This window comes from Haliaeetus albicilla, chromosome 28, assembly GCF_947461875.1.
Source record: "Haliaeetus albicilla chromosome 28, bHalAlb1.1, whole genome shotgun sequence".
Classification (NCBI taxonomy): Eukaryota; Metazoa; Chordata; class Aves; order Accipitriformes; family Accipitridae; genus Haliaeetus; species Haliaeetus albicilla.
Genome location: NC_091510.1, coordinates 10,187,574 through 10,202,745, shown reverse-complemented (window position 1 = coordinate 10,202,745; position 15,172 = coordinate 10,187,574). Strand labels below are relative to the sequence as shown.

The 15,172-nt window shown below is 36.3% G+C and overlaps 1 protein-coding gene across 3 annotated transcripts in view; it reads left to right on the top strand.

Moving 5' to 3' along the window:
• PTPRQ (protein tyrosine phosphatase receptor type Q) overlaps positions 1–15,172 on the top strand; it is a 114,045-nt gene that overhangs the window by 83,814 nt on the left and 15,059 nt on the right. For 2 of the 3 annotated variants that reach the window (XM_069773417.1, XM_069773418.1), the window contains 4 exons: positions 1,171–1,215; positions 7,996–8,022; positions 8,693–8,774; positions 13,862–13,952. In XM_069773417.1, the coding sequence (XP_069629518.1) occupies positions 1,171–1,215; positions 7,996–8,022; positions 8,693–8,774; positions 13,862–13,952 (245 nt within the window). The remainder of the gene's footprint in view (positions 1–1,170; positions 1,216–7,995; positions 8,023–8,692; positions 8,775–13,861; positions 13,953–15,172) is intronic. The other variant, XM_009921855.2, reaches the window with a different exon arrangement.

Below are 15,172 nucleotides of genomic sequence, written 5' to 3'. Positions count from 1 at the left end.
CTTGTTTGGAAGTGTTTGTGGTGTTCTTATTTACACAGGTCACTGAGATCCTCTTTCAAAGGACGACCTCTATCCTCAAGACACTTCTCACTAGCTTTTAGAAAATCACTTAATCTTCAGCTCTTTTTACAACAAGATAAAGATCTAAGTGCAAATCACTGTTTAATTGTGTTAGCAAAAAAAGGGCTACATATTTTTAAACATGCAGAATTTCTGAGGTTTTTTGATGGCTTAGTGTTTTGTGTAGACTGCAAACCTACATAAGCATTTTGAGAGAGTCAGACTCCCAGAAGTCCTGGTAAACTAATTCAAGAACAAATCTGTCATTGTTTAATTGGCATTTAGAAAGCATTCTTTTCACAAAGGGATTTGCATAACATCTGGGTTTCCATGGAGCTCAGCACACTGGCTATCCTGACATCTATTCCTTTAAGGTGTATGCAGCAATTCTGGGCTATTCATATATTCTGTTTGACAAAGAATCTTGCCACAGACATTTATCGGAAGGAAAACTGCCCTTTCTGACTGCCAGAAATATGAATATTATTCACTGAATAAATACAATGATGATTCTCAATAATATATGACATCCAACTGAGTTAGAAGTATTTGGTGAACATTCTTTACCTGCCTGTATTTACCCTGCTGTGTCACAGATGAAACACTGTGGTAGGCAGTCTCCTTAAAGATGAGAAGCCTAAAATAGTCTTCCCCTAGCAGTCAGGCATCCTACTGTTGCGGACTAGGAATAGCTGGAAGATGAAAGGTTGTAGCTGTTGACCTGTTTTGTTTGAGTGTGTATATGTCTATGTGTGTGGTACACAGCAAGTTGATTGCATGTACAAACCTGTTTAAAATAGTGCACACAGGAATGGCTGCTTGTAACAGATGAGAAAACATACTATGAATCATCTGGAAATTATTGACCTAATGGATGTGGTATGTTGTGTGTGGGGCACATGTCATTCAGATAGCGTCGTTTAGTACCTGCTAATAACAGCAGAAAACATTCTCTGAAGACGGAACCATTGCCAATGCACTGTGATAACTGTGACTGGTATAAATGATCTTGATGGATCTTCAAAATGGCCTTGTTTCCAAAGTGTTAGCTGATTAAGAATGGTACTGATTTTGTTTATATACTAAAGTGTTAATGGATTTTACTTTCAGATACTCTTCATTTTTCTTTAGACGCAAGGAGATATTTGTCATCCAGTAAGTTTTTGTATTATTGAAGCAACACGGTGTGCTTTCCATTCTGTTCTCTTAACCTGTGTGCTACCATACTATATTGAATGATACGGTTAATCAAAATGAAATGTCAATCTTTGCAGCTATACTAGTGACAAACAGTGGTATTTGTCATTATGAAATCATGCTTATTTTTAGTCCCTAATGTTAAGGTTTAACAGTTCCACAACTATATTGAAATAAATGAGGGAAGTTTTTACATGGAAATTATGACATATTATAACAATATAGCACTGATATATACACCCTATTGTTGAAGGAAATGTAGTGCAAATGTGACATAAGAAACATGCTGTTTCTTTTCTTCGGCAGTGAGAATGTATGTACTTAAGAGAAGTTCTCTTTTTTTCTCAACTACTTTTTCTACTCACTTATACTGCAGCTGTTTTGTACTATGCCACTACAATCTCAGCAATATATCCATGCAGTCAAATCCTTTATCAGTTTGCAGAGTACTATTCTGCCACTTTTCTGTCTAAATCATGTGTAGTTTACATTTGTACAGTCTCAAACTCTACAGGGTAATTGAAAACTATAATATTTCATACTTATGTGCTCTTCATTATGTGATTTATGCACAGCAAGGCCTTTACTGAACAGTGCTTCAGCAGTTTTAGTTATATCACCCTTATTTTAATGAGTCAGTCTCACATTTTGGTTTGCAATTTGTCACGTCCTTCCATCTGTATTTTTCTCTTTCCTCCTTCCCCATTCCTTCAATGGCTAAAAGCAAAGACTCTCTTCTTCTGCCATTCTTGTAAGGTACATGATGCAGCTGTTAAATTTTGGATTATTATTTTTCAAATAGTAGTGACACTGAAGCAACAGCAGGCTCCTTGCCCAGGTCCTTTGTTGGACATTACGACAAATTGTTGAAGTTTGAAGTGCAGACACTGAGACTTCCACAGGACAGTATTCATGCCATCTTTTCAACTGGAAGTCAGTAAATGTACTGTGGGACCCTACTAGATAACATACATATAGTAATGAGGGGCAGGATATCCTTTATCTGCTCAAAATTTTTCAGTTTATTACAGCTTTTTTTTAAGCTTTAAAGAATGTTTCAATATGTGTAAGGTTCTGTTCTGGTAATGTCAATAACCAAAAGAGACGTTTTAGGTGTCTCTAATGCTGTCTTTCATATAGATACATCCTTCCTGGTAATGATGAGTTATATCAAGAAGCTGGCAGAAGCATGGCAGCATGCACCAAGGCAGCTTACTGCAGAACCTAATGTCTAAAATATTTTTGCTGCCTGTTTTCAGACTTCCACAGTTACACCACGGAAGAACTTTAGTACCTGTTGCCTTTGGGGAATAGCTATGTAGAAGTCAACCACAGTCCCAGTTCTTGTGTTGTCCTTATCATTCTCATGATTTGTGGTTAAAGCAGCGACATGTTAGCATGTTAAATTATTGCATTACGTGTTGATGACTACAGTGTAACCTTCACAAACTTACCACGCATTTGGAATGGGACTGTGCGTCACTGCATCTGCGTAACCTACTGCCATGCATTGGCTGCACTTAGTCAGCTGTCTCAGCTGTGTCTGCAGAGCTTGCTGTGTTGCAGAATGCTGGTTTCAGTTCATGGCATCTTGTAATTTTATGAGGAAAACATAGATGGACAGACTCCTTTTCCAGGCTGGTTTGTTTGTATTTCTTGGATACTGGTAAATCGGCTGAAATCTGGTCCAACTAAGTACACTTTCTACCCTGAAAGAGTGATGGGGAGTTTGTGTAAAAATCTTAGGTGATAAAAGAGCAGTATAGATTTTTTTCTGTACCTACTAATCATCCCATTCAGTGCTCATTTGAAGGAGATGCTTTTGAAACCAGGTGTTTTGTCATTTCTCAGCCAGTATATTATTTATCATGTTAGCTACTATAAATCAGTAAAAGCATGGACCTGCAGCTGACACGGTTCAGCCACAGAATCAAGATACTCTAGCCTACTCCATGAGATCCTTCTTGACTGTCTCTCATACATTGTCTCTTCAAACATTCTCTCATACTTAGTGGATCGTGGCCTATGATCTTGGCTCATATTCTCAGAAATTTTTTGCAGCTGGTATCACATGGAAATAAAAAGAAATAGAAAAAGGTTTTTCCGTTCTGCAAGAATATGACTGGAAATATTTTTTATCATTCTTAGCAGACCAAAAATTGAAAAGCTTGAAAAGTTTAATGAACCAAAACTCAGCAAATGTTCAGTATAAGTTAAAACATTTTATTTCACACATTTGTATAACTTTTTAATATTAATTATTTTGCATTACAAAGGGATGTTTAAGTAGAAAAAACATCAAATCTAAAAGTGCCAAGTATCCCATTTTGCCAATTTTGAAACTTTTGGGAGGGTCAACATTTTTTTCAAATCAGGAAATTCATGGCAAATCCCAGTTTCCAGTAATAATTTTTTAACATAATGGTCATCAGAAAAAAATTTACTTGAAAACCTCAAGTTTCTGAAAATTACTAATACCAGCTAGTACATATACCATCTCTCAGTAAATCTTTGTTAGACAATTAGTTAATGGGATGTAGTTTCAGAGGGCATGCAGGAAATTAAGTCCTATTGAATTCAGTGGAAAATGAGATCCACTTTATGAAGCCAAAATGCTAACTTTGAAACTTTTGGGACATACGTTGATCTCCGTGATGGTGGAGATGGTATGAGACAGGCAATAACACAAAAAAACCCAACCCTTGTTTAAAACATATATAGCCCATCAGTCTAAACTGGATTATTCATTGGTTCATTAAGCACACTGAATATACATATACTGGGTCCTCTCATCACTTCCTTTTTGTAACATGTCCATAGGGTTTGGCAAGTCACTTTTCAAAGCAGATGTTCATCTGCTGTGAATAGATTCTGTCACTAAATTTTCAGGGTGCACCAGGTTTGGTGAGAGACAAGTAACCTTCCCTGTTTCAGGTGCTCAGCTAGGAATCATAGAATCATAGAATGGTTTGGGTTGGAAGGGACCTTAAAGATCACCCAGTTCCAACCCCCCTGCCATGGGCAGGGACACCTTCCACTAGACCGGGTTGCTCAAAGCCCCATCCAACCTGGCCTGGAACACTTCCAGGGATGGGGCAGCCACAACCTCTCTGGGCAACCTACTTCTGACAGGAGACAACTTCTCTGGCACCCTACTTTTGCAGTGGTTTCTGCAGCAAGGATAGAGCCACGTAGGTCCTTGTTTCTTAAAAACTTTCCTTGAGAAGTTGCACCTTGTGGTGGGTGCTTTGAGGCTTTTGTTTCATGCTGTGTGAGACAGCTTGTCAAGCAAATGGGGCAGAGATTCAGAAGAAATAGTTCTGAATTACAGACACCGTAACCCTTGCAAATACCAGGTAATTGGAACTCTTTATGGAAAAGTATTGTACATAAAATTATTGTCTGATCTCACCTTTGCTATATATTGTGCATTCAGTAGATGTCTATATTTGAGGTAACAGTTGTGCACACCCATTACTTTCTCTAGACCAGCCTGTTTCTTTTTTCTTTGGGTGGGGATAGGCGTGGTTCCTGCCTTGCCTTTTTCTTCAACAAGTTTCTCTTTAGTAATCAACTATCAAAAATAGGCTTCCTGAGCTTTGTATCCCAGGAGTACAGGGTTTATGAATGTATGTGTCCTGGTACAATGGAAGAAATGGCCATGTGTTCTCTTTCCTTAGGCCTTTAATATTTAGGAAGGGTTAAGCTCCATATTGCTTTCAATTAACTTGCTAAAAATTAGTTCCTCCGTTGGTCCTAGGAAGTGTCAATGGTGCTTATCAGTTAAGCCTTTTGCCTACATACTCATTTCTGTTTTTTTCTATTTGGACGAAGTTTTAATTCCCTGTGGATTTCAGATGATTGACCTAGAGAGAAAGCCGAGTCTGTGTGACAATATGGTCTTCAGTTACCACTGCCAACACAAATAAATGGCTTCTTTCTAGCTCTATCATAAGTAATCTGAGTGGGATTCAGATTTTTGATAGACTTCAAAAAAATCCCACACATGAAACAATACACTGTTTTAAAAGAAAATCAGATTTAAGGCAATAAAGCATTCTTCATCTTACAGAATGTTTTTCTTTCCTAGTTTCAAAGTCAGACAAGTGGGAATCTGGAATTGTCCAGCTGAAATAGGGAAATTTGCAACTTCATGGTTTGATTCTAAATTGTGCTCATGAAGATCTAGTGATATCTATGTTCTTATGTTTAATACAAAAGACTGGGAAATGTGGAGAACAGGTAGACAAGTATTTGTTCATTGATGAAATACTCTAAGATTATTATTACATATTCCAAGTCAAGAGGCTTGGAAAAAATACTAATTTTTGAAGCCTGAGAATGCTGGAACTAAGCATAGCTGTAAGTCTTTAGCGAGCATACAAAATTCATCCCTTCTGAAGATTCTTACACAACAAACCCAACATATTTGCCACAGTCTTCAAGTTAGACATTAATTCTCATATAAGCATTTCAATTAAATCGTCTTATTTTCTGAGCTGCCAAGCCACTCCAATATGCACTTGCTACCAACACAAGTGTGAGAGTTCAGTAGTTCTAAAAATCAAGTTCTTCACTTAAATGCCTGCAGATAGCTTAAAGTGTCAATCTGTAGATGTCTTACTTTAAAAATGTTTACTGCTTGTGACAGATAATATATGATTATGCCTTAAAAAAATCACCTGTTATTAATATTAATAATGAACTAGAAAGCAACATATGTAACACTGTTTAGTTCATTTCCTGAGCTATTTCAGTGCTTTCCTTCCCTGCTTTGAGTGGAAGTAAAAGAAGGAAACATTGTTGAGTAAAGTAGTGTTAACAGTGCTGCTTGTCTCCTATGTTCTTTGCTGTTGGATCCGTGTACCTTCAGCACTGAAGTACTAAATGACATACCCGGGTTGCTTATGTACAGCATAGATGTAATTTTTATTCCCTGATGACAAAACTGCATTAGCTTACTGCAAATTAGGTGCAGTAAGCCCCTAAATGCTATCAATTCGAGAGGAGGAAAGCCAACAGTATTCAAAAAAATAACTGGGATGTCAACTGGGAGATGGCTTTTTTCCTGTTGTTCTATGGTGAAGATAGGTGAATTCAAAGAAAAAATGAGTAATTTCTTTGCAGAGACCGCTTATAATTTTGTCCTGAAAAAGGGCCTAAAAAATGTTTACTTTCTGCTCAAAGACAAATATATTAGCATGCAATACATTGGCACAGCTATTAAGAATGCTTTTTCTTCAGGAAACTTTAGCTCTATAATGGTGCCAATATTACTAGAAGGTAGTTTCATCTGCCACGTAATGCAAACAACGTTAAGTGATACAATAAGCACTAGCTAGATGTCTAAACATTCTGAATAAATAGAGTTGCATGTTTTGTTGTCTTATTGTCTTCTTTTTCATTCTAAAGCCCTGCTTCAGTTGTCCTAGTGAGCACTCTGAGTTTGAGCCTTTTTCTGTGAATTCTTGCACTTCTTTTTACTCCTCTGAGATTGACCCAAGGCTTTCAGAGCCAGTTTGCTTTGTTTGAAGAGAACTGTCATAACAAAGTATGTACCACAAAGGCATCTTTAGTAGCTTTGAAATTAACTTCTCTGATGCTTAATAATAAATGATTCAACAATTGTATTAATCTCATTTTTTAATCTAATTTAAAACTTAAATATTTAAGAATAATTTCATAAACCAAAGTATTTTTAAAGCAAATTGTTGTCTTTTCTACTAAAATTATGGCAGCAGTAGATATTTGTATTTGTATTATAGAATAGTTTTTGTAATATTTGTAGATAAGAATGTATGATTTTGGGAGAGGCAGACACATAAAAGGTATACTTAGAGCTTTTTTTGAAAGGGCAACTTATCTTTTAAAATGCACTACTTCAAAATTTTTCGCTTGCTCTTCTAGACAAGCTTTGTAAGTCTGAGTGCCCAAATTTTGGCTTCTAAATCCATAATGCTGAGACATTCTTAAAATGGGTTCAGAGGCGATGATGAAGACCAAGTTTCAAGGCCATCTGAAAGTCCCCTGAGTATAGATGCTCATGTAACATCTTCATGAAACCTGCTGTGGGATCAAGTTAAAGATTTAATATGTAGCACAGTTTTTAAAATCACCGTGTACCAGAAAGAGCAGTGAACATGTGAAAATGAGCATGAAAACACGCACTCATTTTTAAAATCTTCAGAAAAACAGACATAGCTGTTTGGTTCCTGTAGAGGTATACCAATAGCGTGGTTCATCTGTCACTTACTTTAGATATCTGCTTAAAATGAGATTAAATCACACCTATTTCTCTTCATTGATTATAAAAGGAATCTAGACTGACTAGCTCAGAAGTAGCTGTCTGTATTCAGTGAGGTGAATCCTATCCTTATGCTCTGAAATGGCCCTTAAAAGAATGATATTGAGTACATAGTACAAAATGAAGCCTGTCAACGTATATGAAGTTGTGTGCTGGAAGTATGGATTTCCCAGGGCCATATGAGCCCAGAGCACTGTAAAATGATCTGAAGAGAATGATAGGAAGTGTAACTACCATATCCATATCTGCCAATACCTGAGATAAAAACTAAGCAAGACAGTCACCCAAGATATCTGACATATAATAGTACTTGAATCCATGAGAGAAATAAATCTGGTTCTTTAGTTACTCAAGTATGTAATCTAAAATCCATTAATATGCACAATATTGGTTAACTCTCAGCTTGTTACATTTAACAAAAATCTCTGTTGCAGGTTACTTAGTTATAGAAAATCCATCAAGTAAGTTGATTAAAGTTTTTTATATTGTGGTCATCGGTGAATCTCAATGTGTGGTTCCCTCCTCTATGTTTATTAGAAAAAAACTCCAAGCTGCGTATAAATCATAAAAGCATGACTAATTGCATGGTAACTGGAGAAATGCTTTCTCTCTCTCTGGGGTGAAGCCTGCATGTCTGTGTTTTAGCTTGGGAAGTAATACAGGGATATTTAAACTCCTCGGGGTTTAGAAACCATGTCATTATGAGAATGAGGTCACTGCAATATTTTATATGTCTAAAACCTTGCAATGTATAAAGTGTTTTCTGTGCGACAAAGAAGTATTATGTACTTCAGAATGCAATGATAACTTTACAAATTTCCATTAATGTCAAAACCTCGCCTTGGAATGCTGTTACCTATAAAAACAATCCTACCCTACAGTACTGTTAACATTAGCAACATTAAAAATTTGGTGAGAGAGAACAACAAAGGGAGAAAATGCTTCTATTTTAAGTGACTGAAAACAAACCAAATAAGCATGCTGTAAGCAATTTATAATTTTCTGCCTATAAGTATCAGTTTCTATTGAACTGAAAAACTTTGTTTATTAATAAACTGCAGTTAAATAAGAATAACAAGGATGACAAAGAAATTCCCTATAGGTTTCTAATTCTTCTGTCATTACTTTCAGGCCAATAAGCAAGAAATCCTTCCTACAACATGTTGAAGAGCTTTGCACAAACAACAACCTAAAGTTTCAGGAAGAATTTTCGGTATGTTGCTAGCAGTTGTCACAACATCGCAAGACCTTCAGTCGTTTCATGTGTCACATTTCATGTCCATTTTAAGCAGGCAAGGCCGTGAAGGACTCTGGCCTTGATAATCAATACCCAATTACCAGGTTGATTGTTTAGAAAGTAATATTACACTGATTTGGATTCTGCAGTCTACACTGCAACCTGATCAGAATTATTCACCTAAGTGTCAGCAAAAGATGATCTTCTCTAGGCTCCAGTCTTTGCAAGAGCACCATAATATTTATGTTTTTACATATGTAGAGATGCATATGTAGTTTACCTGAGAACAGTTTATTTAGAAAGAGTTTTCTAACATATATACAGGTATATTTAACTGCATTAAATAAGTTCATTTTCCTGAGTGATGATGACCCCAAAAAACCAGCTGACATTTATTCTGTGAAATGTTCAGGCCCCAGTCATACTGCCATGGAACTCAGAAATGTTTTTCTTTCATAGGTTTCAGTGCAGGAAGTAAAAAGCTTGTGCATGGTACTTTGCTTTTTGTTCTTCTACAAATAATAGGTCATACTTGTCATGCTCTTGAGAACAGCCTCCATGTGAATAGCCTCCATCTCCTTATACAAGTAGATGAATACAGCAAGCCTGTCTCCCTTTCTGAAAAGAGACCAGCTTTCAAAATATACATTACATATAATGCATATATACTTTCAAATTTAAATCTCAAAGTTTTTAGTATTTTCATTAAGTAACATTTTTACGGCTATCATATTTTTTTTCCCCAACAATATCTTCTCATTATTTCAGAATTTTTATCACCATCATTTTTAACACATACAGTCATTTGCCCTCACAAAAACAATTTGTCAGTCTCCAGTGACTTTATTATTTTGGATTTATAGATTTACCATGAATTGCTTACCAGTTGGATTAACAAAAATGAAGACTCAACAATTGGCTTTTCTTCTGCTAGATTATAATATTTCAGTCTCTGAGGGAAAACCATCAAAAGTGTGAAAAGATTAATGGTATTTCCTACAGCTTTTTTGTTATGCTCCTTAGGTAAAATTCGTCTGGATTTAATAATAAAAAGCACCATAAAATTCTCTGAGCAATAAAGTAAGGAGAACTTTTTTTCCAAGAGCAGAAGTGTTATTTCACTTGAACAAGAGTGATTATAGTTATATTACGCATGACTGAACAGATGAAAAGTTTTACTAGCAATAACATTTTCACATATTAACGTTCATCACTGGAAAGTTTCTAGTATTACTTTCTTTAGGTGTGACCCACATTGGGTAAGCCTTACAGCACTGTAATGCCTTAAAACTTAAGCAACAGTGTTTTATCAAATCAAAATCTTGGCAATCCATTTCAAATTTAGAGAAGTACAAGTAGCTGAGGCCTCATTCAAGTAAACTATATAGTCAACTTATAATAAACAGTTTTATATGTCATTTGGGCTTCCATATTTTTTCTCTCTGAGCTTCAGCTTCCATGTTTCAGAATGTAGTGGTATCTTCCCAGATGTCTTGTCCAAGGGCAGGCAGAATTGCAGGGTAGGTCCAGTCCCTGACTGAGAGTGTACCTGTAGCATCTGGTTTATCAGATGAATAATGGGATTGACAATGCGCTTGAAATGACGTCAGAAATGACAATGCACAGAAACAGACAATGCACACAACAAACAAGCAGACCTCATGACCTGCATTGTTTTCATCTACATTCATTATTTTAGTTTCACATAAATGACTCAAGGTTCCTACAATGTGTGTAGGAGAGGTGAGCTCAGGATATAAACCCATGGACCACTATATCTGAAGCACATAACTAAAAGCATGGTGCTGAGCTTGCTTGGGCTCTCTGGCTGTCTCTGTACCAGTAGATTCAAGTATACCAGGAACTGGACATGAGAATATGATAATTTACACTAATAAACTGTTAGTATATTCCCTGCCTTGAATTTGGACTGTTTCAGCTAGCAGTCTTCCTGGACAATTCCAAGATATGTTTTGGTAGGTAAAATAGTCTAGGGATCATTTACAATAGCCAGTTTGTAGACAACAAACCTGTTTTGGAGTTTTCTAGCATAAATGTGGCTCTTTCCATTTCACTTAGTCTTGGAATCCAGGGACATTCCTGGTCTCATCTGATTTGCTGGAATGACCAAGCTGCTGTGCCTGGAGATCTCCAGGGTTCAATCTCGGTCCACATGTGAACGTGACCTGTGTGTAAACATGATGAGAAGAGAATCTGGACCTCAGAATGGATCTAGATCCATGTGTTGTCAGAAAAGACAAGTTTAAAGAAACCATAGGGAGCCACAGTAACTGATGTTGGGCACCACCTAGCTGGTATTCAAACTTCCAGCTTTCCAGATGATTCAAGTATCTCCCAATTCCTTTGGGATATCAAGTTTTTCTAGTAACTGGCAAATTACTGAAACAGAAATACTTCTATAAGTGTTTTACGGTAAGTTCTGTTCATGAATAAAAAAGTGATATACCTCTGAATGTCACCACAGTACCATAAAAGTATTACAGTAAACAAAGTGCAAATTAATTATTTCAAAGTTTTTTGAGTCTGCAAAGAAATATGGTTTCTGTGACAAATTGTTATTGAATCTGGGAATCCAAATAGTCTTTCCCCAATTCTGAAAATAATAATTTAGACTGAAATCCATACTGAAGCAGGGAATTGGTATGAGGTTTTTGAGCACTTGCTCAGATAAGGAAGCATCATTACAAAAATAACATAATCTGCTTCTCTATTTCCTCTCTGCTACAAAGTACTGTACAACAGTGCTACTTCTATACTAGTTAACTGGCAAGCTAAAACTCAGAGGAGTGAGGCAAATGAGGCAAGTTAAGGTTCACGACATGCACATGATGTGGGATCCTATGGACCATAACACCTGCAAAATGCCGTAGGCGTTTCATCTGTGTTCTTCCTTCATGCAAAATTCAATGACAGAAATTTTGTGGGAGAGTTTCAGCTTTCTGAACGAGAGGAGTTTTAACATCTCCACCCTTAGCTGTGTTTTACTGTTCTTATCAACTCCTGACAGGAATGCACAGAATTGACTCTAAGTGTCTGGAGCAGGGATCTTTTTCTAGGTTGTTATAGGATTGGGGCTTTACTTCTCTAAAGTATTCTTGAGACAAAAGGCAGAGACAACCGAACAGGTAAAAGAAATGTGCCTTGAGTATGGCAGAGGTTGATTCAAAAACAAGGTTTTAAAATAATGTGTGCCTTTAAAGATATTTTTCTACAGCATGTTACAGTCATTTAGGTTTGTATTTACCTCATGTCTGTTAATTATGTTTTTTTAATTCTTTAACATACAGATATAAATGTAAAGTCAGCCATTCTTTAAAAGGTGATTTTAAGTCAGAAACTTTATTTTTAGAAGGGGCATAATTATTGAATTTTCATCCTAGGAAACATAGATATTTAGAGAGATTTTGAAGGGCACGGATGGGATCTAGTCCCTTGTTAATTTTCAAAGGGATGTGAGCATCTAGTTGTTCTCTGCAATTCTTCCCCTAATTCTTTCTGCAAGGAAACATGTGTCAGAGCTAGGAAGAGAAGTCATGTCCCTTGTCTGAAACTCCTTTACTTTCAGTGTGAAAGCATCTTTCCCCTCCTGTTCAGAAGCAATTGCAGTTATATTATCAAGGATATAATTATAGAAATTCAAGAAATGAAGTAGTTCTCATGCTTCAGGCCATAGGATTTTTGTCAGATGGTGAAAGAAATAAATTTTTTGTGGGATAATATTTCATATAATACTGTTCAAGGGGTTTACACTCTCTTTTATATGTCAGACATTATCCATTGTACAAAATAGGATATCAGATTAGATGAATTATTGACTTGGTTTATTACATCAGTTTTTAAATTATCCCATTCTGCTAATGCTCATACTAAATTATTCTTAATATCTGAACCCATCAAATAAGGCTAACAAAATATTGGAATTAGCAATGAAATAAAAACACTGGAATAAAAAAACCACTCCTTTTTAAAATTTTTCATTACGTCTTTCATTTATTCATTTATTAATTTGCTAATAGTTGCCCATTACATTTTATTTATTGAATACAAACTGTCTCAAATACCTGCGCAAAAGAGCACTTGAAAATAAGTAACACTGAATCTGATAGTAGGGCTATCTGCCCCACTTTTGGAAGTAGCCCATGTAGAGTAACTGTTAATATTAAAAGACAAATTTGAAGGGATTACTCAGCACAAGTGGCAATAGGTAGATCTCTTCATTTGTATCTTAGCTAGATGTTGAAATAGACTTGCATATAACATTTATCAAAAAAAGGGAAAAATCTATTACAGTTAATGTATTTACTAACTTAGAAATTCTGGCTAAATTCTGGGGTTTCTGAGTTTTCTATTCTCTTATCATCACAAGATCATCACATTAATACATTTTCTCCATTAACAAGTTATTAATTTCTCTCCACTCTTTTACTCAGCTTCAGAAATTATACCTATTTATGTACACAAACACCCCCATCAAATAAGTTCCTCAATATGAATGATTTATCCATCTCTGCCCTTCAGTAATAGCACTAATGACCAGTTATGAAACTGCAGTACAACCCAAAATAACTCTTCCCACCCCTCTCACAAACAGTCCCGTGAACAATAGCTAATTGCCAGTTGTCTCAACTTAATTAAATTCTCATCAGTTCTCATGCTGTGGCAAAAACTCTCCCAAGCTACAGGAGTCGGGAAAAGGCATTATTCAAGAGTAAGGCTGAGTCAGTAGGGCATGGTAACCAAGCATGTGACTTTATGAAAAGACAGAAAAGAACTACAAAAGGTGATAGGCTGACTTTATCGAGACTTGTAAAGGTGAAAGTTCATGTAAGCTTTAATTGTTCAACTTGACAGCCTTGTCTGCAGTGCTGCATCTACCGTTGCTGGTGTAACTGGGGTTGACAGTGAGGTGGAATGCTTCCAGCTGTTCTGCACTCTGTTACAGAACTAAAGAATTCTTCCTCTTACTGCATGATTGTGTTATTTTTTGTATTCACTGAAGGTGAAACGCAAAGGTTTGCTAACAAACATTTATTCCTCTACAGGAACTTCCCAAGTTTCTTGAAGACCTTGCTTCAACTGATGCTGATCTGCCTTGGAACAGGTCTAAGAATCGTTTCCCAAACATAAAGCCATGTATGTGTGTTTACCGATAACTCCTCCATTTTGCTCTCTACCTTCAACAGCGCAGCATATATTTGGAATGCAACTGTATTTTTGTTTGATCTGCCTTTGAAATGGTGGTACAATCATGTCCACATTATGAAATAATTTTCTGTCAAGTAATCTGTCTTTTCATTGTGTTTTTTTAAAGACAGTTTTATTTGCAAGTAGCTTTCAACTTGCTCGCACAAGCTTTAATATGCAGGTGCAAGAAACTGTAGCCTCAGTAGTTTCTTAGCTTTGTAATTCAAGCCATGTAGCAAACTCCTTAACATTCTTCCTCATTTTGTTTCCCTTTAGTGAGAAGTAATTTTTTTAAACATATAAAATCCACATGTTTGTGCATTCAGCTACCTCAGGAGCCTGGTGGATATGTGTACATGTGCTGCAAAGGTTCCACAGAAGATCAGAGTGACTGTATGATAACTTATAAGCCAAGGCTAGATTTTATCACAGGAGACAGCAGTCTGTCTCTCTGTACTCAACACTGCTTCATTTTTCAGTTAATAAGACAAGAAATGTCATTATTATTTTAGGCATTAGCTGTGATGTGAGATGGGGAGCATGGCATTCCTTGGTTAATAATGCTACATTCTGTGCTATTAACTTTTCAGAGCAGCTGTTCCTGCTATCTACTGCCTTGTTCAAGACATACTCTAAGTTACAGTCACTAAACATTTATATTCATGACACGCAATGAAATATAAACAGATAAGTTTCATAAATCTTTAACTTTGTATTCTAATTTTTCTTCCTAACTTGAGGACCAAACATCAAAATTTGGAATGTTTGGTTTCAGCATTTACTTATTCACGTATGACATCTTTCCTGGTTTTTGTCATTTCTGCATACATACCATGGGCCCAAATCAGAAACCCTCAATCACTGGGGTTTTTTTCTGTAATAATGAAATTATCTTATGTAAGAGAGGTAAAAGTATGTAAAAGTGCCAGGATCTGGCTCAAATCTATGACCTGGGCAGCAAGTATATAGGAAAGACTGTCAGCCCCCTGACCCTGCTGTCTGATTCACACGGAGGTTGTCCGTGCTAGAACAGCATGGCTTAAAGTACATGGGCTACCTTCAGGCAGAGGATCATCCCATACATACATCAAATTGGAGGTTTTGGCATGTTCACCATTTTAATTAAAAAGTATTATATTAAAATATGTCTGGAACGTTAGAGGATGACC